General features: G+C 40.3%; 1 protein-coding gene across 4 annotated transcripts in view; it reads right to left on the bottom strand.

Moving 5' to 3' along the window:
* The window catches only part of LOC146718672 (uncharacterized), a 140,499-nt gene that overhangs the window by 28,716 nt on the left and 85,186 nt on the right, over positions 1 to 26,597 (bottom strand). For 2 of the 4 annotated variants that reach the window (XR_014920091.1, XM_085453703.1), the window contains exons 10-13: positions 9,474 to 9,530; positions 8,595 to 8,670; positions 8,323 to 8,416; positions 5,319 to 5,405 (exon numbers count right to left, since the gene is read on the bottom strand). Coding sequence is in view for 1 of the 4 variants with exons in the window: in XM_085453721.1 (XP_085309847.1) it covers positions 8,355 to 8,416; positions 8,595 to 8,670; positions 9,474 to 9,530; positions 24,948 to 24,983 (231 nt within the window). In the remaining 3 variants the exon portion in view is untranslated. Of the gene's footprint in view, positions 1 to 262; positions 375 to 5,318; positions 5,406 to 8,322; positions 8,417 to 8,594; positions 8,671 to 9,473; positions 9,531 to 24,947; positions 24,999 to 26,597 lie in introns of those variants that run through there. The other 2 variants (XM_085453721.1, XR_014920092.1) reach the window with 2 other exon arrangements.

Below are 26,597 nucleotides of genomic sequence, written 5' to 3'. Positions count from 1 at the left end.
CATTTCTTTTAGAACTGAAGCTTGGATTAGAGGTGAAATGTTTTCACCAGCCTGAAGTAGTTGCCTTCTTTTTTTCCAAGCTTTCAAGAATATATGACAAACACAGACATGTTAATGTCATAACACTGCTTCAACCATTGTTAACCCATGATATGGTATCAGGTCAAGTCTGGAGGAGGTAGGTTTTATGAATGTAACAAGATATAAACCACCTGTTACACTAAAGACCAAGAAGGTCATATTAAGAAAGAGAACACAATACCTTTCCTGGTGGAGCTTCTCCAGTTTCTGTCCAGTTCCCATTTGCAGGATTAACATGTTCACTGAAAACTCCTACTACACTGTTTGCACTGCAATCCAAACACACAAACAAATGACTCAAGGCCACAGTGCTGCCAAAACAAACAAGTGATCAGTGAATATGATTATGGATGGGATTATGGATGCACAGTGACACACCCATGCAGAACAGTTGCTCTTGTTATATTTAACGCTAATTGGAATTCTATGTCCATGAGCAGTTTGTGACATGGAGCTCAAGTCCGTGGTGCAGAGGCACAAACATGCGTGCCTGCTTGCCCGCACACAAGAACACACTTATTTAATGTTCAGTGATTCGTTATCACTTATCAGGAATAATTGCTGCATGTTTGTGCAACTGTGAAATTGAACAAAATCCCACTCCATATAATTAAAGAAAACACAGTGAGCACACAATAATACTGAGAGGCCAGGAGAGCGTGAAGGCACGAATACAACCAAAGGCAAACACGGCCTATTATGTTCTTTCTCTATCTGAACCTCAGACTCGGATCCAACCTGTGGAGTCTTGTCAGGGTGTTCGTGAAATGTGATTTCTTCACCTATCACTGTGTATGTTACATTACCTCAGCTGTCTGAACAAGCTCCGTTTGGAAAAAAAAAACGTTCTCCTTCTCTTGTGTTTCTGACGCTCTTTTCATCTTTTAGCTTCCACCTACTTGTCTCACTTCCTTTCTGTCTTTTTCTGTCTGCTTGCATGAAAATGACTTCCTCTGTTGAGTCCAAGGAAACACCACATAAAGCAATTACTAACAAGCCTGATGTGCAAGCCCCTCCTTTCTCAGGGATAGAGTGGGGCCAAGTGCCCTTCAGCAAAAATGAATTTTCCAATTTCAGTTAGTTCTTCCATGAATAAATAAACAAATGAATAATTGAAAGGAGCAACATAAATAAATAACATCACAAACATTTCACCAGTACTCATAAGTATTCCGGAGATAACTTGGGCTGCATGCTAATGATAAAAACAGTACATGTAGCAGGTTGAGATGCATTATTCACCGCTCTGCTTTAAGCAAAATTATATAAATAAAAATCTTTCATGGAACTCAAAACATCTTCTCAGCATTGAAGTGACAGGCCGGTCCCATTTATAACACACAAGGACACTGTGGAAAACAAATAACTGACCAATCAGCTGCAGGCTGGAATAAAGAAATAAATAAAAAAAACTGGCAGCTGTTGATAGGTTCTCCAAGATTCCAGAAAGCTGTCGAAAGAAATAAAAGAATTCTTCCAAGTACTAAGAAAGAGGGAAAAAATTCAAAGTATTCCAACATAAATGGTGACAAGGTGAATTCTAATCCTGAACAGTTATTGAAATATTTGGACATTAAAAAAAAAAAAAAGCCATTTTCAGTTACTGACAGAGATCGTCTACACAGAATTGATTTATATGTGAATTCAATTCTGTGAGCAACATTGCATCAGAGGATCTGAACTGAAAGATGGTGATTTCTAGCGTAATGGTTCCATTCTTGGTTGGAAAAAGCCTCGTTTGTAAAGGCATTTCCGACCGAATCCAAGCAGCGCCACACACACTCACCAGAGAGCACAACAAATCTGTGCGTGCTATAAAAAGCCGATGTGAGATATGGAATGAGAACCCAATGCACAGATGCCATAAGCAGGTCTGGTAATAAGAACAGACTGAGGCAAGGGTTATAGAATGATAAATCATTCAAAACACAGAGTCGCAGCAGCGTGACACAGGTTGTAGCAAAGTCCTGGATTATGAATAAAAATATCTGGCTTAAAACCACCGTGTTGTTGTTGGCACAAAGGCGATTAATCACTTTTTTGAAAGAAAGTCAGATGGCGCAAAACTACTGTGAGATAATAAACACCAGTTTTGGTGGGTTTTTTGGAGACCCTGGAAATATCAGTCTGACAGAAATGTCTTACAGCAAGCTACACTTAACTGCTTTAGGAAGCCCATGGATGCAACTTGTGGCCTTCGAGCACAAGGAAAAAACAAGTCAGCTGACCTTGCGATTACCTTTTTTGCTATTTATTTCATATGGGTATGTCCAGAGTTTCCTAATAACTCTGTTAAGTTTGTCAAAGTTTCAAGCAGTTTCATGTGTACCGGTACATAAAAAATAAATAAATAAATAAATAGCGAATAATGTCAGGATATAAACTAAGTGAATAGTTAGTGTCCAACTAATGCACTCAGTAAACTAAGTCCAGATCAATTCTGGCTCATTCTGCTAATGTCCTACTCAACAGAAAAAGTGGCAAAGGTGCGAATCACATGAAAGCGGTCTTGAATGAGGATTTAAACACAGATTACCAATCTTAATGCGTTAGAATAAAGAACAGCACATCAGCAAACACGGTGGGAGGATGGCCTTTGTCCTCTGTGTGACTCGTTTCTATAAAGCTCATTAAGGGATACTGTTAACATGCTTCCTAAGCACAAACTGTTAATTAAAAACACAGGGCTAATATGCATTTTAACACCACACTTTTGAATGCCACGGAGGGGGAAAAAAAAATCTAATTTTCTCCATGGTTCTGCTGATTGCAGGCTGAAGCGTTGCTGAAGTTAATTACAACCCTGTGATCTGATGTGATGAAGGGGTGACTGCACGGCACGCTGCCACAAGCTCTCCTCCCTCCACCCCACGACTGCAATCACCCTGAGTCTGCTCATCGTTATTGCATTACCACAATACCCATCTCATCCAGACTGAAGGTTCTGCCCTGTTGTTATCTCCTTTTTGTCTCTTTCTCTCACAGTCTTCATCTCTGTCACTAACATGTCCTACAGTCAGGGGTCACAAGGTTTAGGCTCTTGCAGACACAAGTCAATGCAAGAGATATTTTTTTAATCCTGCAGCTTCCTCCGTATTTAGTTCACAGTTATCTTTCACAATCTAGCAAGTTGGGCTAAAAAACCTGAAAACATGAAGGAGTTTACAATACAATACAATAACAATGCGGCTGTTAGGTGGTGTCTCGAGCCTAAATCTGTCTACAGACGTCCATAGTCTGTGAACTGTGCTGCCCTCACGTCACAGTGTGCTGCTGCGACATTAAAACAACACGTCTGTAACAGGTCTGATAAGTTTTCACTAAAAGACAGTCAGAGGGGGGGGGGGGGGGGGGGAGGTTTATGAAGTGACAAACTCACACAGTGACAGGATCAGCCCATAAAAGTCCATGCGAATGAAATGAACGAGTGTTTGCTGGGTGTGAAAATATACTACGGCACACACCTCTGTAGACCCTTCTATTAATCAACCTGTCCACACTTTGTTTTGAGAGTAATCTCGTCCAACCACCAGAGAAGCACTCAGCAGTAAGTGGCGCTTGGCTGTGCTTTGAAGGCCGTGGTTTATTGCCATCCCAAAGCACGGCAAGACTGTGTTGTAAAAACACATCATCTCAGGGCTCAACACTTGCCTCCAGTTATGCACTTCACACGTGGTGATCTAGCGTGGGGCCTGAAGAACTCCTACACCATTCCTGCCCTTAGCGGTGCTATCACAGTTAGATATGTAATAAGCCTTCATTCGTTTCCAATACAAAACAGACAATCCTACTTATCATCACCTTTGTAAGGTCAGCTCAGATCTAGCTCACTTATCTTAATAGGGACGATTAGGTTTTGTTTGTTTTTTTTACCTCAATCATGCCAAAAAACAAAGGTGAAATTCCTGAAAATTTCCTCTATCGATGTTAAAACCTACTGAGGTGACTTGAGTGTAAAGATCGGTCCCCTTCGACTCCAGAAACAGACTTCTTTGGAAGTATCAGAGTCACAGAGTCATTCAGTGTGTGTCTGTGCACAGGTGTTTCTTAATGTTTGTAATCTAAGGGCCAGACATTGCCCTTCAAGCATTTGACACAAAGCTGGGTCAAACACAGCAAAAGATATATGCAAATTTTCTATTAATTTATTTTATTATGTGAGAGATCAAGGCTCATCATTATCAGAACCTAGTGGCATACTTTGAGCCTTTTCAACAATTTTATTTGTTACCAAGGTTTTTCTGCATTGAACAAGTGTCAAGGCAGGGACACCATTCCTTCGAACATACTCTCTCCTCTTAACAAGAGTGAAAGGCACCTTACTCCACAAAAATCAAGTGCCTCTTCTCACGACTTGACATCCTCAAGAGTGCCCTCTTTTAATATTTTAATAATAGGATCAAGAGTGCAAACAAAATTCAAAGCAAATAAAGTGCTAAAATATTTACAATGACACTGTGCTGTGTGGTGGGAGAGTACAGACAAGCTGGGTGTGGAGGATGGAGTGCTGAGATAAAGCTCAGCGCAAATATGTCCATCTCTGTAATACAGAGCAGCCAGGGGCTAATGAACATTAGCCACCAGTTCATTCCTGACATTAAAGAGCCTACTGTTTTAGGAAAATAAGGCTGGGCTGACCGCAGACACAGAGTTTTAACACAAGAGAATATATAATACTGACCTGACATTTCAAATCAAGTTAAATTTCATGCTGGAAGGAGTGAAGCACCCTGTCAGATGTTGTTGGCGAAACATAATGGAGGTCTGAAGAATAGTTTGCTGTTAAACTTCCTATCTTTCACATCCTTGACAGCGGAGATTATTTTGTACCAAAGTGCAACAATGTACGTCTGAATGCAACATCCGACTTTCAAGGATGCAAAGCTTAAATGTTTCTGAATGTACCACTGATGAAAAGAGCCTCCGACCACTGGCTTATAGGTGACACAGCTGCAGTTCCTCTTAAAGCAGAAATACTATTATGTTCTCAAAAGGAGGAGGTCTTTGGGTTAAGGCTTGAAGGTCCATAGCACTCCTAGCCTTTTTCTAGATATCCTATTAAAGATCAACCAAAAGAAATGATTAACTGAGGGTAAAGGTACACATGAGCACTTGTACATAGTGGCAAAGCCTTTGCTCTCTACTGAGGAAAACAGTCACGCGAGTGTATGTGTATTCACATATGAGTGTGCTTTCGGTCAATAGGAGGGCCAGCGACCTTTCTTTGCACCACTTGCCTCTCATCCTCCAGCAGTATCTTTGGCCCGTCTAGCTCCACCTGTAGCTCAGAAATCTCGTCTTTGTTCTGCCTCTTTTGCCTCCTTCTGCACAACAACACAGACAGGAGAGAGGGAGCAGAGGTGAGGCGTGCGGGGAATTGAAGCTGTCTGTTTTTAAAGGTGTCAGCACACCTAACTTTTGCATAATACATATCACACCTCAGAGATGATCCATTAGCAGGTTACAGCAAAAGAGCCGAGCAATAAACTGATGAGATATGGCTCCAACAGACACACAAACGCGTCACACACAAATACACACACACACACAATATCCTCCATTTTTAGAGCCAGATGAGAGGGTGGGATTGTCCCTGCGGTGTAGCCTCGTGTGTGGCTGCATTTAAAACCACTTTTACTTCTGGGCTCTGACCCTACACTGCCTCCAGAGAAAGTGCAAAAGACAAAGTGTGCGATAGAAGGAAAAAAGAGAGAAATAGAGCAAAAGATGAAGACAGAGAGAGAGCCAGACTGAAAAAGGGAAAAAGCAAGCCACCACACCCCTCTGTACTTCCAGACACTGATTTATAATTTTAATATCTCTAATTTCCACAGCAGTGCCCATTTTCCAAATGTCATTTTCCAATTTATGTCAAACCGTGTGACCATTTTTCTTAATACAGCTTATGACAAGCTCGGTGGCAAGGCGGATATGCAATTCAGATTGAGTGTTTTACAGGCACAGCAGCAGACACACTAGGGTGTTTGTGTGTTTATCTTTATCAGTGTCTGCTCAGTATTTTGAAGGGGAAGCACTGAGAGCGTTATACACTCGGGAAAAATTGGGTTTGCTACAAAATATGTGCCTTCGGGGAAGAAAACCATAATTCTGCCATAAATCTAATTATTACAGTTATCATAATAAGAATTATGATGGTGGCAATGATAATGTATTAAAATATGCATTAACGTTAAGAGCTTGAAATGGAATGTGGGCTGGCTTTATGGCCGTTACATGAATATTGATGTTAATTAAAACAGAACCTCTCTTTTTATGTAACACTCCATCTTGTTGTAATGGTAAGAGTTGTACATGGTGGCGAGTCGGATGGAGATGAAGTCATTACTGGCTGGTTTGCCCCACAGAGGCAGTCTGGAGCTCCTCTTTGATGTGCTAGGGTCTTTCCAGGCAACCTCTAATCTCTGTGTGTTAATCTGGATTTTCCCATCATACGTTGAAGACTGCAACTGAACATTAACGGTTGGGGGAAAAAACCCTCAAAAGCAAAACTAACTTTTCTCGAGGTTGGTCACAAAAATTGCTGCAAAATATTTAAGCAGCCACACGCATGATTTTCAATGTTTTGATATAACATTTAGCAGTTTTAATGATGGCTACGTCACTGATCTATGAGCCATTCAAGCATTTAACTGAAGAGATGAACCAGTGTTGTGTCTCCACACAAAACAACTCTACTGTTTTGTTGTAAGCAGTCTGTCAAAGAAAAAAAACAAAACACAAACTGGTTCATGTTTCTTTAACCGCCACAAATGAAAGAATATGAGGTATAAAAAAAGAACTCCCAAAGAACTATTACTTGAAAACTTGGCATGTCTTGGCTTTGAGTTCAGTCTGTTCTTAAAGAAACTGAGGGGATTGGACAAGTGTCAGGCTTAAATCAATCCATCTATAGCAGATTAACAGTATCTGAAAGTCATGTTGTTAAGAAAGAGGAAAAAATCCAAATGCAAAAAGACCTGATACAGGACCAGAGGGTTTATCTGACCCTTCAGATGATCCATTTACTCTTCACTGATGCCTCATCAGAAATGGTCTCAGTGGAAGGGTTGCTATTTCCATTCTTAAGGAAGGAAGCAAGTAAAGGCTCAGGCCAAATTACACAAGAAATGTAGGTCTCATGGATTGATAAATCCAGATATGAAGTTTTCAGTTTGTAATCATTATTAATATATATACAGAGAGGAGGTTAGGAGATAAGTACAACAGTGAGTATCTACAGACATCTATAAAACACCGCTCTGTCTTGGTTTTCGGTGCATTTCAGTCAGTAGTTTTAGAGATCTTGCGACTGTCAGATTTGATTCACCATGTAGCACCATCTAAACACCATCTGATTTATAAAGGCTTCATTTGTAAGTATAACAATGATCCCAAACCTGGATAAAAAGTCATGGATTGGCCTCCCCACAGCCCAGACCTCAGTATTACTGAAGCAGTGTGGGATCATCTTCAAGGAGAACAGAACAAAAGGCAGACAACATCCAAAGAAGCGCTTTGAATGCCCTTCAAGAAGCCCAAATAATTATTTCTGACTACAAGAAAGCTTGGCTAAGAGAGGCTGTGCTCATCGTACCACACATTGACTTTCGGGCATTTTAAAATTGTATGTTTTAAGAAATTGAGCTATATATTTTCCTGGGTGGCTCAGGAAATATTCACAGGTGTGTAGGTCTAGAAAGTCAATCCCATTTAATAACTGTTTTATATGCATTTTATGTTTTAACAATAATTCTGGGTTTTTATGGTAATAGTTTTAGTTTTAGCAGTTTTAATACTTTCTGCTTTTTCTAGTTGTCTTACTTTCTTTAATTGCATGTACTTCTTTGACTTTATATAATTAAAGAAATTCCTTCTCTATTTTCTAGCCACCCTTAAACCCACTAAACTGTGAATTAAAACACAATTTCATGTTGGGGTGTATAGTGAATATTAATATACTGTATGCAAAATAAATGTGCTTACTGCCAGCTGCTTGTTGGTAAATTGACATGCGTGTGAAAAAAGGACATTTAGTGAGCAGAAATAAATAAAATTTCTTCATTACGTCTCATAATTCCTTCAAATGGTCTTGCAGTTTTGATACGTCATGTAATGATGTACTGGTACTTCCATTAAATGATAAAGGAGAAAGTAAATTGCTTTTATAATAAAACCAGCTTGGGGAATCTGTAACAACAGTGTAAAGAGGCCACAAGACAATTAAATGCTTATGAGAATTACCTCATTAAGGTTGACATTCTCCACATCCAAGACTACTTGTATATACATTCCTTGAAATGACACCTGACTCCAGGCTGGTGGCTCCTCAGTGTTGCTGGGTTAAAGACAAGCCCAAACAACAGTTCTTGATCAGTCTACAAAAGCCAAAGAACTGCTGTGGCTTCAAGCATGTTTAAAAGCATTAATAATAGGTGGGATCTAAGTAATAGAATAAGGACTTTCTATGGCATTGTGGTGTTACGATCTGCTTAAGGTAATCTAAACAGTCTCACCTCTATCCCTCATCTCCCCTCTGAGCCAAACACTTATCGACTCTCTGAGTAGCGGCCCGCCAGCACATGTTCCCAACTATTGAAAAAAAAGGGTAAAAATAACAGGAACAAGTTGTCGGAAATGAAATTTCAATTCATCCAGTCCCTTTATACACTGGTGCGAGAGCCTGTCGTTGAGAGGGAGGGATCAATAGTGTTTAGACAGCGGGGCAGATTTTCTAAGCGCTGGATCAATAGGAAGGAGAGAGGAAAAAATACCCTGGCTTTTCTCTGGCTGTTGTAGTAAATACGAACAAATCAGTGGCCTTAGGCTAAATGGATTGACCAGCTGTTTCCGAGTTCTGTGTTGTAAATAAAGATCCATTCTGAGGTGCGTAACTGAGGCTCAAAGGCAAAAGTGTCACTATTCAGGTTGGGCCTGCACAGGTTGTGCTGGACCACACAAGTGTCCTGATCAGAAGGTGAGGAAGGCCAGGGAACAGAGGACAAGCCAGAGAGCCGAGGACAGCGAATCACAATAACTTATTAGGGTAAACAACCTTTCATACGATTTAAACTTCAATAATTACATACACGGGGAGAACATAGTTACTTTCTTTCTTTATTTTATACATCTGGTTAAGTTTGAAATGTCCAACTTTTGCCACTTTTTATCTAGACCTTCACTGCATTACATAGCACTGAAGTGGGAGGCATTTTTCCACATGTGTTGCACATTTTATTGCCTTCTGAGAAGCATAGCAATACTCTGCTTCACTAATTTGAAATTCTATTGGTGCATTTACTCTTCCTTTCAATCACAAATAAATGTGGGAATGGCAATTTTATTTCTAAAGCACATTTTATTACAAACAAGCTCAGAAGACGTGAAATTTTTACCTCTACTTGCATGTGCCAGCGTCTCTCTCCCATCCGGTAATAAACATTGTACTGCTTCTGCAATGGAAATAGAACATATATTTATAACACAAGTACATAAATATAATCCAAACACCACACAAGTTTGTTGCACTCGTTGGTTTAGCTCTAGAGACAGTGCGGCCATTTTTTATTTATTCATTCATTTATTTAACTGTAGGATCAACAACTACTCGTCCTACATCATTTTACTTACATAATGAAATAAATAAATAACACAGTACTAGTTCTTAATATTATTTTGCAAACCAATAAGTTTAAGCAGGTGTACTGTTTCAAGCTGTATATTCACATTTCCTAGGACATTTACATTTCAGTTTCAATAAAAACGGGTGTTATGCAACTTTGTAACACTGATGATATAAAATGGAGACAGAAAGCAGCACTTCTACAAAAAAAAATCACTATTATGCTTTGCAAGTATATGACTAACAAAGAGTGACAGAAGAAAACATAAAAACACAATATTTCGACTGATTAAAATAAAAGCTACTACATGAGGAATGTACAGACTGGTTCATGACCTAGGCATCTATGGCAGGTTAAATATCTCCACCAATATACTGAGCTAATCAAGGGGGTGAGATCCTGACAGGATGACTGATGGCCCGATTGCTTTGCACCACCTCTGGACTTATTAAAGAAAAACACCACAGGCCATGCTTTCACAAAACTCATTGGTCAACCACAGTGGAGAAAGTGATGGGTGAAATTCATCACTAAAAACTATCGAGCCCAAACAAAGCACACATTGGGGCACAGAACTACACAAGAACCTCTGGTCATCAGGGTACTGATTGCCTTCAGACTCGGGGAGAAGACACTTTAAAGGACATGAGTGTAGGGAAAAGGATGGCTGCCGAGTCTCGCCGCAGGGTTCACAAGGAAAAATAGAAGAAAGAATTCTTAGACTTTGCTCTGCAGCACTTGGAAACACCATTCGTTCCTCAGAAGAAATGTGGCTCAAATTCCCTTCCTCCAAACATTTTCTTATGCTCAGAAGAGTAACTGTTGAAACTTTATCAAACCGACGCCTGGAGAAAGGAAACCATATATAACCACATTCTCTTTCACTACACCAATCATATTGTTTACTAAGGTATCTTTTTACTGTAAGAAATGCACAAAGACATCACAGAAAACATGCTGTAGAACCGCTGGAACGTAACAGTCACACAATCTTCACGAGAATACATAAACAGAGCAGCTAGACATGTTGTACAACTCATTTGAGGGTAATTTCACAGTGTAATTGAGGCTTTGTGTGTATATGCGCCTGTTTGCAAGTGCTGCCTTTCACTGATTAAGGTGACCTTAGATTGTGCACTTACCGAATCTCGGGCTGAGCAGCAGAGGTTAGAGCACAACTCATTGGCTTCCTGAACACATTACCTTAATGATGCCATTCCTCACGCCTCCATTTCAACACATTTAGAGATGGAGCAGTTACATCGTCTATTAAGACATTCAAATGTCTCCCCTAGCTATTTACCCACTGCTCGAGCACAAAAGGGTAGCCCGAATTAACTGTGACAGCGCTGACTCGTTTCCCTTTCCAAACAGACAAAATACATAGAAAAAGTCATCATGCGGGAAAGGTCATTAAAAATTTAGATTACAGCTTCCTTGCTTTCCCGAAAACCCTTGTCTTTCTCTGCCTGTTAATGGGATTGTTTTAATATTAAAGTGTTCATTATGACAGATTGTGAGGCTGACTCTCAATGCTGCTTGTTTTCCTGTTCCTGGCATGTGATCAAACCTCATTTACCCGACTGGGGGATTGAATGAAATGTGCGATTATTAACCCTGTGTCTGCCTCTGGAGGACGGGGTGGATGTTTGCCTCCTACACATTTTATCTTTTGGTGCACCTGAGTTTAAGCTGTTGCCGTTTCCTCTGTTCTGTGAATATTTGTGAAAGATTTTTTTTTTTTTTAAATGCCTTTAAACACACAAAATGCATATAAAGTCTGCCAGAAATGTATTTTTCTTCTTCAGTTCTTGTGGAGGTTACTGTCCAATGAGCAGCACATCCCCAGTGAGTGGTCTTTAATGTGCTCATGCCCCAGCAGACTACCTGCTCCATATTCTGGCCCGAGTAAGCAGCTTCCCCCTCCTGTTTTGAGGTATTTGGGGGTATTTTTGGGAGGAGACAAGGGCTATTGAAAGTGTTTATGTTCCTGGCTTGTACAGAGGGGTCTAATGTGTAACACAGAGCACTTCAGTATTCAGACGCCTGGGGCTATTCTCTAAGTGGTCTTTACTTTGAAAACACAGGTGCCCTCCAGGGCTTGATGAGTGGTTGTTGTGTGCATGTGTGTCCATGTATGAGGAAGCAGTAAGCTGGGAGGGCAGATAAAGGGGCCGCACTGTTTTATCCATACATCATCACTCCATGTTATAATTTGATTCAGTATGGTGGTCTTGCAGAAAGCCCTATGCTATTATCTTTAATAATGCAAGAAGGGATTAGGTACTCACTCTCTTCTGATAAATACAGACAAATCAGTTAATTCCACTGACACTCCCCACCAACTGCCACAACGCATGCACCAGTCCAACTCTCTGATTTGTTTTCTTTTGCTCTATAAAGCAGAATAGTTTAGTTTTTATGTCCTCCTCTAAACCAAAACCATACAGTGCACAAAAGATTTGTTATTGTTACAGAAAACTGTAACATAACTTAGATTTTGATATTTGAAAATCTAATGAGGTCTGGAGGGATCTCATAAATTAGAAAAATAAAGCTGCGCATGCTTCGCTGGTGCCGCTGCATAAAGAAACAGCAACATTTTTCATAAAATTAATAGGAGAGGTTTGACACGTCTCTCGCTATAATTACCAGTCAGGCAACCATGACCAAACAAGAAAATGCATTTTATGCCATACTGTAATATAAACATGCAGCTGTCGTGTAAATACAGCATGACTGCACACATATTCTGACAGTGCCCTAGCGGAAAAGTAGTTTAAATGAGGATAATGAAACAAAATATGAGTTGGCTATGCATTTCACAGAGTTTATGGTGTCAGTGGGTGCAATGCTGATGGAAAGGCCTCATGGCCATTTTAAAGGCAATAGACCACTTAGCAGATCTCAGCTGGTCCTGATGCCGGCAACCTTGATAATGAGGAGCAGCTGGAGCAACAGTCATTAGACCTAGCCATCTCCACCTTCAGGAACTATCTTTTATTTCCATAAAACCTTTTATCCATTTCTGTCGCTGCTGCTATACTGTCTAACACCGACCCAGGGCCATTAATGACTACAGCAGTATAGTAAATGTCATTACATAGCTTGTCTCATCAATACTTCTAAAAACAGAACATCAATGGCAAAAAGAGGCAGAGCAGATATAATATGTTTCTGGTGGTGTCACAATCTTGTAGGTCTAATTAAGCTGGAGTTCAGCAGAAAGGCAGCATGAGAGGAGAAGAGGGAAGGAGAGGGTGACCCAATTAAAACCAAATCGAAACTCAGATTCACTCTTCAGTGTGGCTCACGCACAGACTGAGTGGGAATCTGTGAAAACAAGGAGAACAAGCTTTATTAGTCCCTAAAAAGCTCTGTTGCTACATTAATATTCCAGTCTAATGAAAGCTTAGTTTTCCCCATTTCCCTACACTTGCCTGTCAGTGTTCAGTTCATAAATATTTTCTTATTATGATCGTGACGGGTTTTTTTTCCCCAGATATGAAAAAAATAAATAAAATTCAGAGCCAATTATCAGAATGACAGGTGAAATGGGAGCGTGCTGAGAAGAAATGAAGGGTTGCCATGGTGATATAGCAAAGAATCATAGTGGATACTGTATGTGTGGTCACGTGACCGATGTCTGGCTGAACTGCAGCTACGCTCGGGCCCAAAGGACACTTAACCTCAATCGCTGGTAGCAATCACAGGCCGATCAAACTGAATTTATTGGCTATTTCTGTCTCCGGGTCAGACCGCCGTAGTGCCTGCAGACTCGACCGCATCCAAATTCAGAACGTTCTCAAACCTTTTGACTAATGACAGCTTTAGAGGGCTGGGTACAGAGCTAAGGCATGTTCATGTATGCATTTATAGAATCTACATGAGGAAAAAAAAAGTCATCTGAGTTTTTATATAAATCACAAAAACCTCTGCAGAGATGTAAACTATAAAATTATGGTTATGGTTTTGATGGAGTTACATTTAGGTAAAAAGAGAAAGGCTTTTGTCGGTGAATTTTGTAAAAATATCTGTATGTTCTGATTTAAGAGACTACAGTCCTGAGATAAAGTATTTGCTGTATTTCTGAGTTTGTCACACTTAAATGTTTCAGATGATCAGAAAATTCTGATATCAGACAAAGAAAACATGAGTAAATACAAAAGCTGGTTTATAAATGAAGATTTCATTTATTAAGGGGAAAAAGTTATCCAAACTTTCCTGGCCCTGTGTCAAAAAGTAACTGCCCCCTAAACCTAACAACTGGTTTTGCCACTCTTGGCAGCAAAAAGTGCAACAAAGAGTTTGGCAGCGCGTTATTCACATTGCTGTGGGGGAATTTTAGCCCACTCTTATTTGGAGACTTGCTTAAATTTGGCCACATTGGAGGGTTGTAAAGTATGAAGAGCCTGTTTAAGGTCATGCCTAATCAACTCAATCAGATTCAAATCTGAGCTAGACTACTCTAAAACCTTCTTTTTGTTTTTTTAGCCACCAGAGGCAGACCTGCTTCAGATCAGTGTCCAACTGGAGAACGCAAGTGAGTTTGAGCTTCAAGGCACAAACTGATAGCCAAATGTCTCCTTTAGGATTTCCTGATAGAGAGCAAAATTCATGGTTCCATCAATTACGGAAAGTCGTCTCCTTCTTGAAGCAGCAAAGCAGCTCCAGACCATCACACTTCCACCACCGTGTTTGACTACTGGTATGACGTTCTTTATATGAAAATAAATTAACTGTAATTAACCACATTTTTTTTGAAAGCTGAGTTCAATTCCACTAGCCAAATCTACACCTGCTTACTACCAGACCAGTTGAATCAACTAATCACTTAAACAGATCCTCTCAGACAAAAAGGAAGAAGGCTAAAAGATCTAAAAAAAAAAAAACCTAAAAAAAACCCCAACACATCATCCTATGATCTAAAGAAACTCCAGAAAACACGAGAAACAAAGTTACTGACATCTATCATTGTTGAAAGGGATATAAAGCCATTTTCAGGGCTTTGTGACTCCAGCGAATCACAGTGAAAGCCTTTATCTACGAATGGAAAAAACTTGGAACAGGGGTAAATCTTCCCAGGAGTCGCTGGCCTACATTTATGCACAAATGACTCACCCAGGAGGTCACAAACAAAACCAGAACAACATTTAAAGAACAGCAGGCCTCACTGGTCTGAGTTAAGGTCGGTGTTCAACAATTAGAGAGAGATTGGGGCAGCAACGGCATCCATGGGAGAGCTCCAAGGTGAAACCCACTGCTGACCAAAAAGAAAACAAAGGCTCGTATCACATAAATAAAAACAATAAATTTAGGAAAATATTCTGTGGACTTACAAGACAAAGGTTAACCTTTTGTTGAAGGCTTGAGTCCTGTTACATCTGGCATAAAAATGACACAGCATTTAATAAAAAGAACATCATACCAACAGTCAACACGGTGGTGGTAGTGTGATGGTCTGGAGTTTCTTAAGACCAACACGGCTAACTGATGGAACCATAAATTTTGCTCTCTAACAGAAAGGTTTTGGAGTGGTGTATTCAAAGCCCAGAGTTAAATCATATTTACTCATATTTAATTGACCTTAAATAGGTCGTTCGTAGTTGAAAAACCTGAAATAAAACAATTCTGCAAAGAAAAGTGGGGTAAAATTCCTCCACAGTGATGTGAAATATTCATTGCGGTTCTTGCTGCCAAGGATCACACAACCAGTTATTAGGTTTAGGGGGCAATTACTTTTGATACAGGGTCAGGTAGGTTTAGTTTGAGCTTTTTGTCCTTAATAAATGAAATCATTGTTTAAAAACTGCACTTTATATTCACTAAGATCATCCCTGTCTAATATTGGAATTAGTTTGATGATCTGAAACATGTGTGACAAATATGCAAAGACATCAGGAAAGGGCAACTACTTTATCACAGCACTGAATATATGTGTGTATTTGTGAACTGTGTCCCACTCTGTGATCCCCTTATTAAGAATACAAACCTCTATGCATGGACAAGGATTAATATTTGAGAATGTGTAAAATGGAATTGGAAATGAAATGACTTGGATCAAAAGTTAATTAAGAAGCACCTTGCACAAATATATCTTTTTAGATTGCGCCTGCTCTAACGGTGCTTTAGCATGTAAGGCTTAAACCAGTCTAACTGAACCAGTCACCAGCAGACTTGCATTAAAACTGCTCTAAAACTAGAACAGAACCACATGCTGGTGTTTCAGTCTTTGTATCTGCCTCAATGGAAAGACAAAGTCTGCTTGAGGATGCACTTAAAGTGCTATTTTTTCATACTGAATCACTTAATACAAAGGAAAAGAGTGAAGCTCAGAAGCAGCGTGGTAGGTTTTTAAAAATAACTCATTATTACCATATTTATAATTTTAGAATATGTATGCACTTTATTAAAAGTCATTCAAAAGTGAAATTCAACATACAGAAATGCAGATGTGCCACTGATAATGATGCCAGAGTGAAGTGTGTGGAACAGAAATTATACAAATAAATGAATAAAAAAAAATCATCCAACCAGAGCAATTATGGATCTAATCAGAGCTTTCTGCATGAAGGTACAGTTCTCCTATCTCGCTCCCATTTGCATCATAACACAGTGTGCAATATTAATTTCCGAGTTTACTGCTTATTGGAAGTGCAAACTATGAAAGCCATTAAGGCTCCAAATAGGAAAGCAATTTGCTGTCACATGGATTCGGCTCTATTAAAAAGAAAAATCTTGTTAACCATTTGGAATTAGAGTCATTTGGCAAAAGGCATTCTGCAGCACTCCAGTAAAATAAGTAATTATGCTTCTCTTCTTTCTGTCCCTCTCTTTCATTTGCACAGGCAAGGTGGGGAGCGGTGGATGGGGAGAGCGACTGGATGCAAAGGTAATTAAACTTGTTGGCTATCTGTTTGGATAATGTAAGGATCAGGCCAGTTGAGAGCCTTGGAGGCAAAAGCAAGATGAGAAACACATCTATTTTTCTTTTTCAGTCTGCCAGCCCCCAGGTTTACTTTCGTCTGGTCCATATATCACCTATCCCACAATCTAAGCAGGCAAGCAGCCATTTAAGAAGAAAAAAACAAACAAACTAGATGTGACTATTCCTCAGTTTACTTCAGTTTCATTCAGGTTCCAACTGAGTAAAATCTCAGCAGTTCTCAATTGTGAGTAGCTTACTATTTAAATTAAACCATCTCCACAGGTCTTGATGTGTTTGCCGTAAACATAATGCGTACTTTAAATTCTGCATGTTACATATATTTGTCATTTCTGCCGTAACTTTTCTTTGTTTTGAGAAAAACCAGCGCAGCTAAATTGGGATCCAATAACAACATAGTTGGAATTCTTTTTTGCTGTTGTGTATATATACCAAACAGCCATGAGAACAAAACTATCCTTTTAATTAGGTCCTTATTGTAATGCCAACATATGATCTCTGGGATGCCCTGTGGGTTCTGAGGTGGTGCTTCCATAGATCAGACTGGTTCCGACATGTCCAACAAATGCATAATAACGTTGCGATCTGGATAGTTTGACTGCTATTACCGAGTCTGATTGTATGTCCAATAGAAAATTTGGGCCCATACAGGTTACACAAATCTGAGTCTGAATACAGTAGAAAAAAGCCCTGCAGGTAGCTCAATTGTGGAAAAGCTCCAACACGATGAGTCTGATGTTGCTTTTCTATAACACGCAACTGTCCAAAAAAATACAGCAGCACTGACAAAGAGGAACTGAGAAGCCCAATGACGGATCAGATAATTGGAACTGAAATCAGTTCTCGCTTCCCACCCCCATCACTTGGGCCCTTTCTTGTTTTTCAACAGTTTTTCTATACGCTACTCTTGGAGAGTCGGAAAAGGATCCATTTATTTGATAATGATGATGGGTGGAGAGCACTGTTGGTCCAAAATCTTTTCTTTGAGTTCTCTTGGTAATTGTGATTGTCACTGCAAATATTCCCCGTCGTTTTGATATTAATGCAACCATTCACCCCATGGTAGTTTTTTCCTGTAGAATGAGGCATCATTACCCTGAACTTAAGCATTACAGTTAGTTCTGCTGGGTTGTATCAGTGTCCAGTAGACTTATTTTTGCTTTTAGCAATTTTTTAATCCCCCTGCTATGATCTAAATACAAAAATTCCTAGGTTTGGTTTAGGAAAAGGATTCTGGTGAAGTTTTGGTGTGAGACTGGGCAACTTCACTTATTCTATCAAATCATTTACACTTCAAAACATGTAATCTGCCCACAGGTTCCTAACCCTTTGCTTGGCTGATCATCAAGAGAAGCTCCAAACGCTTTAATTTCTATGCCAACCAGACTCATTTCAAGTCAGCTGTTACCCTGAACCTTTGGTTTAGCAGTATTTTCTGGATACTATCATAACCTCTTAATCATCATTATTCCAGTTCAATAGTTACTCTACTGATGGCTCCCTCACTCCTCCATGAGACTGAAAACAAAAAATAAAAAAATAAAATAAAGGCGATTTATGGGGTGGCATGTTTAGCCTCAAAGGTGTTTTATGGTTGGACCTGGAGGGCCTATTTAGGAAGCACTGCGTGCTCTGTCCTGACCACAGGTATTGATCGTCAGCAATGGCCATGGCGTGGCTGACTAGTTAAAGCCCTGCATGTGCCCTCACGGGGAGATGAAAATGAGGCCTTTGTGTGTAATGATCTGTGTATGAGCAGGGAGGGGAGGCCACAGAGACAGAGGAGGAGAAATTAAATCATTCCTTTGCTCTTTCAGGAGAGGCACTGCACCAAGCCATGCTTGGCTGCTTAATGTGGGATCTGTTTTTGAGAGGAAAATTAAAAAGAGCGAAAGAAGGGAGTTAGAGAGCAGAGAAAAGAGAGATAAATGGCTGGATGTGGAAAAAGTAAATGAGAGCATCCTGATTCGGGGAGCTGTGTGTGGATGTCCCTAATGGGGTAGGCTGATGTGTGTTGTCTGGTAGCTGACCACCACAGTTACAACTACGGTTACACTGGCCTCTACCGATCTCACACCAGGCCCTGCCAGCATAGAGATGAACGCACTCAATGGCAATTAGCAGAAAACGCTGGTGCATAACAAGTGCAGTGGAGACGCTGGTCTAATTTGAGAAGGGGTGAAACGATGGATAAAATGCTTTTAATCATATGAGGCATGTTCTTGTCTGTGAGGCTCTGGAGAGCCAAGAGAGAAGATACACATGGTTGTGAAGCCACACAAGTCTCACAATAGAGAAAAAAAAGCACTTCCTCAAATTGGTCAGTTTGCAAACAGCCAGGTTGGGAGAGCTGTGCTACATCTCTACGTTACTGTGAAGTCATTAGTCACAAAAAAAAGAAAAAAAAAAAGAACAAATATTGATTCACTCGATTCCACTGACGTTTATTGATGGGCTAAATTCATGAGTAGTCTACAAGACATGTGAATTGGACAATCAAGCAGTGTCAAAATGACTGGAAAAATAGGCGTAGTTTGGGAAAAGAGTGGCACTTCCTTTACAACAGTTGAATGAATCACCTTAAAGCACAGTGATGGTAGGTGTGAAGGCGCCAATCATTGACAACAACTGACACTGTACTGTATTCACTGCTGTAAGTAAAAGGATTCAAAAGATTTTTGTGGCACATCCTGAACAAACAGAACCAAAAAAGGCAAGAAAATAGGCTGGAAAACTTTATCCTCTTCCTTGAGTGAAACACTACTGATTTGGGGTTTTTAACCTTGTCATCTCTTAACAAAAAAAAAAAGAAAAAAGAAAAGAAAAAAACAACAACTGTGGAAACTGAACTGCTAGGGTTGCACAAGACCCTCTGCATGACCCCCATCCTCAAAGCCTCTAACATCCACCCCACAGGGGCGAGTGCCTGTTCATTTTACCTCACAGGCCTCATTAACGCAGCCCTCTGCCATCATTAAGACGTTTGTGGTTAAATTAATTGAAAGACAGATTAAAAATAAATTAAGAAAAATGCGTTGCAGAATGCCTACGTGCACTTCATAAATCACCGGGGCAAAGCCAGGAGCCGGCTTCCCATAATTAACTGCAGACTATTTATTTTATCCTGACGGTATAAATTAGAATTCAGACGCACAGATTATATTAGGGCTGTCTGCCATGCGGAACTGCTGAGGGGTGTGCAGAATATTTTAAGGATACAAAGAGGAGAACAGAGAGAGAGAAGAAGAGAGGGAGAGATAATACGTAGAAAGGCAAACAATATGTAAATGCATACAAAGCAGAAAGATAACATTTGCGTCCCATAGAAAAAGAATTTACTCAGGCAGTGCATAAAGAAACAGCAGACAAAGTAATTAACAACGGCAATCAAATGCATGATTAAATGAAACAACAAAAGCCTGATTAAATGAACTGTGCCAATTGTTCCATCGACTCCTCGTCAGTAAGAGCAGGATACAAATTCAGCTGCAAGTTTAACCAACGCTCCTTGTATACACCGGTGATCAGTAATAGAGATTGTGACATAATACTGGCTAGCCCTTCTCCTCATTCTTCCCTGCCGTTTTCCACCGTCCTGTACTCCAACCTGACCACTTCATATGCAAATGAAAACTAAACCTCATCTGCCAGTCAGTCTCAAACACCCCCCACAGACGCACTTGTGTCTTAGTCTCTCTGTTGCTATCTGTTCGTCTCTCTATGCTACAGTCAGTACTAGCCACACACTGCCTCCTCGTGGGCACAGTGCCCAGGCTGGCATGAAGCCAGACCTGCTCTGCCACACTGGACTGGCAAAATGCTGCCCCTCTCTCTCTCCACACTCCAGATTCCCCACACATCCTTTCATCAGAATGCCTGCGGCCCTCTCCTCTTCCTTTCCCCGTCTTTATTCTGCACCACAGCTGAGATCAACACTTTGAAAGTGTGCCCTCCAACCACCCAGAGAAAAATAATGCTACCACTAGCACTGCCAGGGAAGAAATAAAGAGCTCACACATTTGAATGCTTGGCTATTATGCAATCACATTGAAGGCAAAACCTAGTTATCTATAAACAATATTACATCAAGGCAGCGTATCAGGTATTAGGTGCATAGTAGGGGGATATGAACAGGCAGTGTGAGCCCTGAGATGTATTCAGCTTTGTACGTTTTTATGAATCAACACAAAGAAGCAACTTGATCGTCCTTGTTTGGTTTGACTGTACACTTCTAGGTACGACAATATGATGCGGGACTATAAATATAATGTTCACAGCTGCCCACAGCCAGTGGTATATAGAGGCTGAATTTAAAGACAGAAGATATTTAAATAATGATAATAGTCCATGTAAAAAAAAAAAAAAAAAAAAAAAAAGTACACTTCTTCTAATAAAAAGTGGCAAAAGAAAAATTTTATGTCAGCAAAAGTGTATGCAAGTTAGCAGCTGCCATTTGATTTCACAAGTGGTGCAATAAAAACTGTCTTTTCTACAGTCAGCTTCAAAAATCAATTCATACAGACTGGATCATACTTTTATGTCATGTCTGCAGCGGACTCCCTGATTTTGTTATAGTTATTGTAGTTTCCCACTGCACCTTCAAATTTCCTGCTACCTGTTTCCCACTCGCTGTTGATGTTTTTAAACTCATCACAAGTGAGCGAAGAGGAAATTCTGGCATTTATAACTGGACACAATAACAAAATTAGGTAGTGCATCTTTAAGAGGGTTCCCCCCCCCCATTGTCTCTGCAAGTCTGCAAGTTTCCCACTGTGACAGCCTCTCAGAGGGAGACTTGTGCACCGTGCTGCTCTCAGCACAGAATCCATTTAAATCCTACTGTTTCACAGGGTTAGATCTACTTCCCCTCTGAGCATAATGTCAATTTCAGCCATGTGTGTGTGTTGTATATTTGTGTTTTGATTTTGGAGAGTTCTATATTTTTCCAGGACTACTGGAGGGGGGGAAGGCGGGTAGAGGTGGAGGGGGGAAGGCGGGTAGAGGTAAAGGTAGAAAACAGCAAGTCGTGATCAAACTGTGCCGATGGTGGCTGGTTTGCTGGCTGGCTCGGTGTCAGTTATGCGAGGTGTATTTTAAGTGCACACATTGCACGAACCAATCACTTGATCAGCTACCAACATTGCTGGAAATGCTACATGAATTACCGAAACTTTACCCGGTCGTCGTTTGCAAGGCTTATATCCCAAAATACTAAGAAGGGTTTTAACAGTCATAGCACGAAAAAACAACCAGTCTGCCTCAGATGTATAATTTGGTTTCCCCGGTGAGTAAAAAGCCTTGGAGGCGAGTGCATACGCAGCAGTCATGTTTGTTAAGATACATGGCTAGAGTCGGCCTTTCTTCTTAAGCACCAGAAAAACCAGTAAATCACCAGCAAAGAAAATAAATATATACTTATTACATTCTGCACACTGCATATATTCACCTCCTTAACATATTGCACAGGCACAGTATAAATGTGCAGTGCTGCACATGGGCAAAAACATGCCATGAAAAATGACAGCAGGGAGGGGTAACTGCAGACCTGGAATATAATGGTGCGGTGGAGCGGAGGAGAAATAATCATACCTAGTGGTGGGGGGAAAGGGGGTGGGGCGGCGGGAGGAGCAATAGGAAGATGAGCCTGTGCCCTGTAGCAGGGAAATGGAGTTCCACTGCTCTGCTGCTAGACGCCTGATTCCCCAATAACGCTGCAAAAGAACTCCCTTTAGCATAAAGCAACAGCAGGCAGCATCTGTACTCAAGAAATACATTTCCCTAACACTTCATAACCACACGACGCACATATTCATGCTGCAACACAGACCATGTATTTAAAGCCGATACTGCGGTGTCATTTGAAAAAAGACAAAACATGCTTAATAAAAATCAAAGTAAACTATCAGACAAATTGCAGCAGTGACACTGATATTCCAGCTGGCATCAATCCTTCATAGAAAGATACAAATCAGTCAGCAGTTCCCTCGAAGGCCTTTAGGTGTCTCTCTTTCACTTCGCATTGCCCAAGCACTCTCTCTCACTGAACGGGGCTCCTCTACTCCCATCTGCACATAATATATACACCATCATTTGAAAATGGCAGCTTTTTGAAAATTCACCTTGATTATCAGACATTAAAAGTGACTTCTCCAGAGCTGAGTGTCTGGCTAGGGGGATGGCTGCAGACAGCAGAACAATGCAGCAGGCTTGGTATTAATGCCTGGCTGTGGTGTGCAGGGAGGAGAGAGGAGCCAGCCCTTTGTTCTCTCCTACAGCCAATTATTTTTTACGTGTGCCTCTTTTCACAACAACAAGAGAGAATTTAATTTTAATGCACTCTCTGGAAAGAAGGGGGGGGGGGGGGGAGCATCTAGCTACACTATTCTTAAACAGAGATGGAGACTAGCGTCAGCAGTTAAGTATATATGCACACAATTCTGCATGAGGCAGAGACGGATGACAGGGGCAACAAGAATGACATCAACCCAAACACGCACAGCAGCATGAATCCTCTCATGCAATATGCTAAAACACACACACAGCCTCAGTCCCGAATCCATACCAAAACACAAGCGTATGCAGCCCCACCCTTACGAAACAAAGACCAAAATAAAAATACCCTAAAACACCATTATTTCATTATACAGCATAATGGTGCCGCTGGAAGGTGGGGAGGGTTGCATATTAGCATGTGCATACCCAGGACATGATGATAAAAAAGCATGCTGTAAAAAAAAAAATAAAAAAAAATATATATATATATATATATATATATAAAAATATAGCAAGGATTCCTGATCAAATGGCATGAAAAATAAAAACCTAGGATCGTTGTTGGAAGGTATGTGGCCAAATATTTTTCTAATTGGAAGGGCACTTTATCTTGCTGTCAGAGAAGCAGTAAAAAGCAGCGCTGTTCCCAGAAGGAGAGGAGCACAGCTTGCTGGCCTTTTATTAGTGCTGGAGCTCTGATATATGCCTCTGCTGTGGGCTTTCATCAGGAACCTGCACCTAAACACATAAACAGACGCGCACATACATGCAAAGCATAGTTACAAAGCAGCCAGTTTGCGGAAAACCCATCGCAACTACTGTTAAAGAATTCAGCTGTTATATTTTATAATGTCCAATCAGCATACACTCTAAAGTAAATTACAGCCAAAAACTTTTCTACAACTAACTGATGATGCCAACAGTAACTGGGAGCATTGTTCAGGTTTACAGTGATAATCAAAAAATAAATAAATGAGTTTAAACAAAAACAAAAAAACAAAAATGAATTCAAATCCAAAAACAACAGAGCAGTGTGAGCACATAAACGTCTCTGTGCAACCACTGTAAAATGGTAGTGCAGTAACCCAGCAGTGTAAAAATGATTAAGTCACTAGAGAATAAAAGATCACAAAATAAAGCAAACACACAGAAGCACTACAGCACAAACTCTTAAATATGCAGTTCATGCATATTTTTTTTCTACACAGAAGCACTAAAAAAAAAAAAAAAAACCAAAACAGACTCATACTGACAGACGCACGGGCACATACAAAGACAGTACGACGGGCGCACACACACACACACACAAACAGAACACATGCACAGGCACGCACATACAGCCACACTAACACCACACTGGCTAAATTAAATTTCAGTCCTTGGGCAGACAACTAAACTGCTTGTGTGTGGGACCTACTCTACAGCACAGCAAAGCCAATTCTCAGGAGACGGCGAAATTAAAGGGCAGAATCCTGCCTGTTTATGGTTCTCACTCTCTTCTTCTCTCAATCAAATGTTTTATTAGCAATCATTGGTCCTAAAAGTCATGTTCTTGGGAGGCAGCTGGCATGATGACAGCAGCTGCTGGACAGACAATACCACTTCAGCACAAACCGCTCCTAATTATTTACAACTGCGCGAGAAGCCAGAGAAAATCTCTAATTAACCACAAGACAGCCGTGTGACGAAGGGTTATCCATCCTGGTGCTTCTGTCATGTAAATGTTTTCAGAGAATATCAAATGCAGTTTAAATAATCGTCAAAACTGAGTGTGCATATTAGCTGCAAGTAGCAGCTAACCAAGCAGAACATGTATAGCAGTTCATACAAAAGCCCAGCAGGCCAGAGAGTGTCTGGCTGAGCCAAGAATAAATATAAAAAAAACCCAACAACAACAACCCGAGAAACTGCAATGGGAATAATAATGTGAACAAAACACTACAATAAAATAAGGCTATATGGAGGATGCCCTAACACAGAAAATCACTATTTTGACTCTCTTGTGTAAGCAGCTGGGAGAACTGTACCTGCTGAATAAGGCAGCCTTGTTGGGCACTCTGCATGTCATGCTAAGGTCTTTGCTCAAGTCTGAAGTCAGAAGAAAGCAAAACAATTAGATTTCTACTGTCCTTGCTTTACAACAACAACTTTTATTTTATATTTTACTTTCTTACAAAATGCATTTATGGAGATTTTCCAATCCCTGTTGCATTGTTAGATGCTATAAATCTATTTAAATTAATTCAGTGGTTATTTTCACTTAAAGGAAAAATAAAGGAAAATGAACATGCGGTATGAAAAAAAAAAGAGGCAAACACAGTGGGTTATGTTTGTTATGTTAACCATCTGTATGTGAAAGTACATACATATGTATGCACATTCACATGCACGCGATGACCTCGATTTGCCTGTATATTGTATCACTGAGGCATCTCTTTCCCCCTCCAACCCCCACCTTTCACTACTCTTCTCTCCTTTGGTGTCTGGAAGCAGTAATCTGTTCCTGAGCTAGCGCTGCTGGGATTAGGCAGCGACTGGAGATAGGATATATGCGTCATTAAAGCAGGAGGGCACAGTGTTGCAGCAGCACAGACAAAGTCAACAAAGGTGACACGAAGACGGAGGAGACGAATACCAGAAACCCACATGTGCCCACACACGTGTAAAGAAAAAATAAAAAAAAAATGCACATGTGCGTGAATGAAAACAAAACCTCTACTGTATGCCTGCAACAGTGTGCACGCATAAAATCCTCTTTTCTCTCACATACAATTTCCTAAACCTCCAGTGAATAAAATAATGCAGTGTTGCCATAATGGATAACTGAGAGAGAGGCAATGCACTAAACCTAAGGAACTAATGTGAAGACATGTACAGTATGTATTGCTGTAGACATCACAAATAACTATGAATATTCTGTGCATGTCCAGGATGACGACACAGGAAAAATATTCAACATCATTTTAGATGCCAGAATTAGATTTATGACCTGTTTAAGTAAAATATAACACATTTCCTGTAAAATTAGCAGTAAAATTACAATTTACCTCTGTTTTAAAATGCTTTTTTAATAAGAAAATTGCTCCCAATCTGTCCCTCTTATCCTGGCACTGTATAACTCAGTCATATCTTTGCGGTAGCTAATCCTCATCGTCCTTACATTCGAGCCCCACTAGGGGACTTTCTGCAGTCTTTCTCCCAAGCCGTTACAACTGAACAACAAACTCACTTAAGTGCAAAATGACAGTTGCAGTTCATAGTCTGTGATCTATTTGGAATTACTAGGACTTCTTAGGATGTTTATCTGAATCACTTAAGCTGTGCCATATCATATTTTCCGCAAAAATACCTATATAGTTTTTTTTTGCAATAGGAAAATATTGTATTGCGAAATCATCATAGTAATGGCATACCCTTAAGTTCCCTAAAGCATACAACAATTGAAAAACCCAGGCATGTCTGAGAGAGCCACAAGAGCCACGTCTCAGCCTCCAATGACTATTCAGAACCTAACAATGAGCTACTTCCACAATCTCCAACAAAGTACTTTGCAAAATATGCAAGAAAACCGTTTCTACTGAAGGTGGAAACAACAAACTTGTTTCACCAGTTGAGGCAAAAACACACCGTCAAGTACAAGCAGGCTATGGAGGAGGAGATGCTAACAGCTGGTGATG

Source organism: Copadichromis virginalis, linkage group LG1 (assembly GCF_057382275.1).
Source record: "Copadichromis virginalis isolate Kocher_CV1m ecotype Utaka linkage group LG1, C_Virginalis_male_GT1.1, whole genome shotgun sequence".
Taxonomy (NCBI): Eukaryota; Metazoa; Chordata; class Actinopteri; order Cichliformes; family Cichlidae; genus Copadichromis; species Copadichromis virginalis.
Note: the sequence above shows the minus strand (reverse complement) of the source record. Positions and strands in the feature narration are given on the sequence as shown.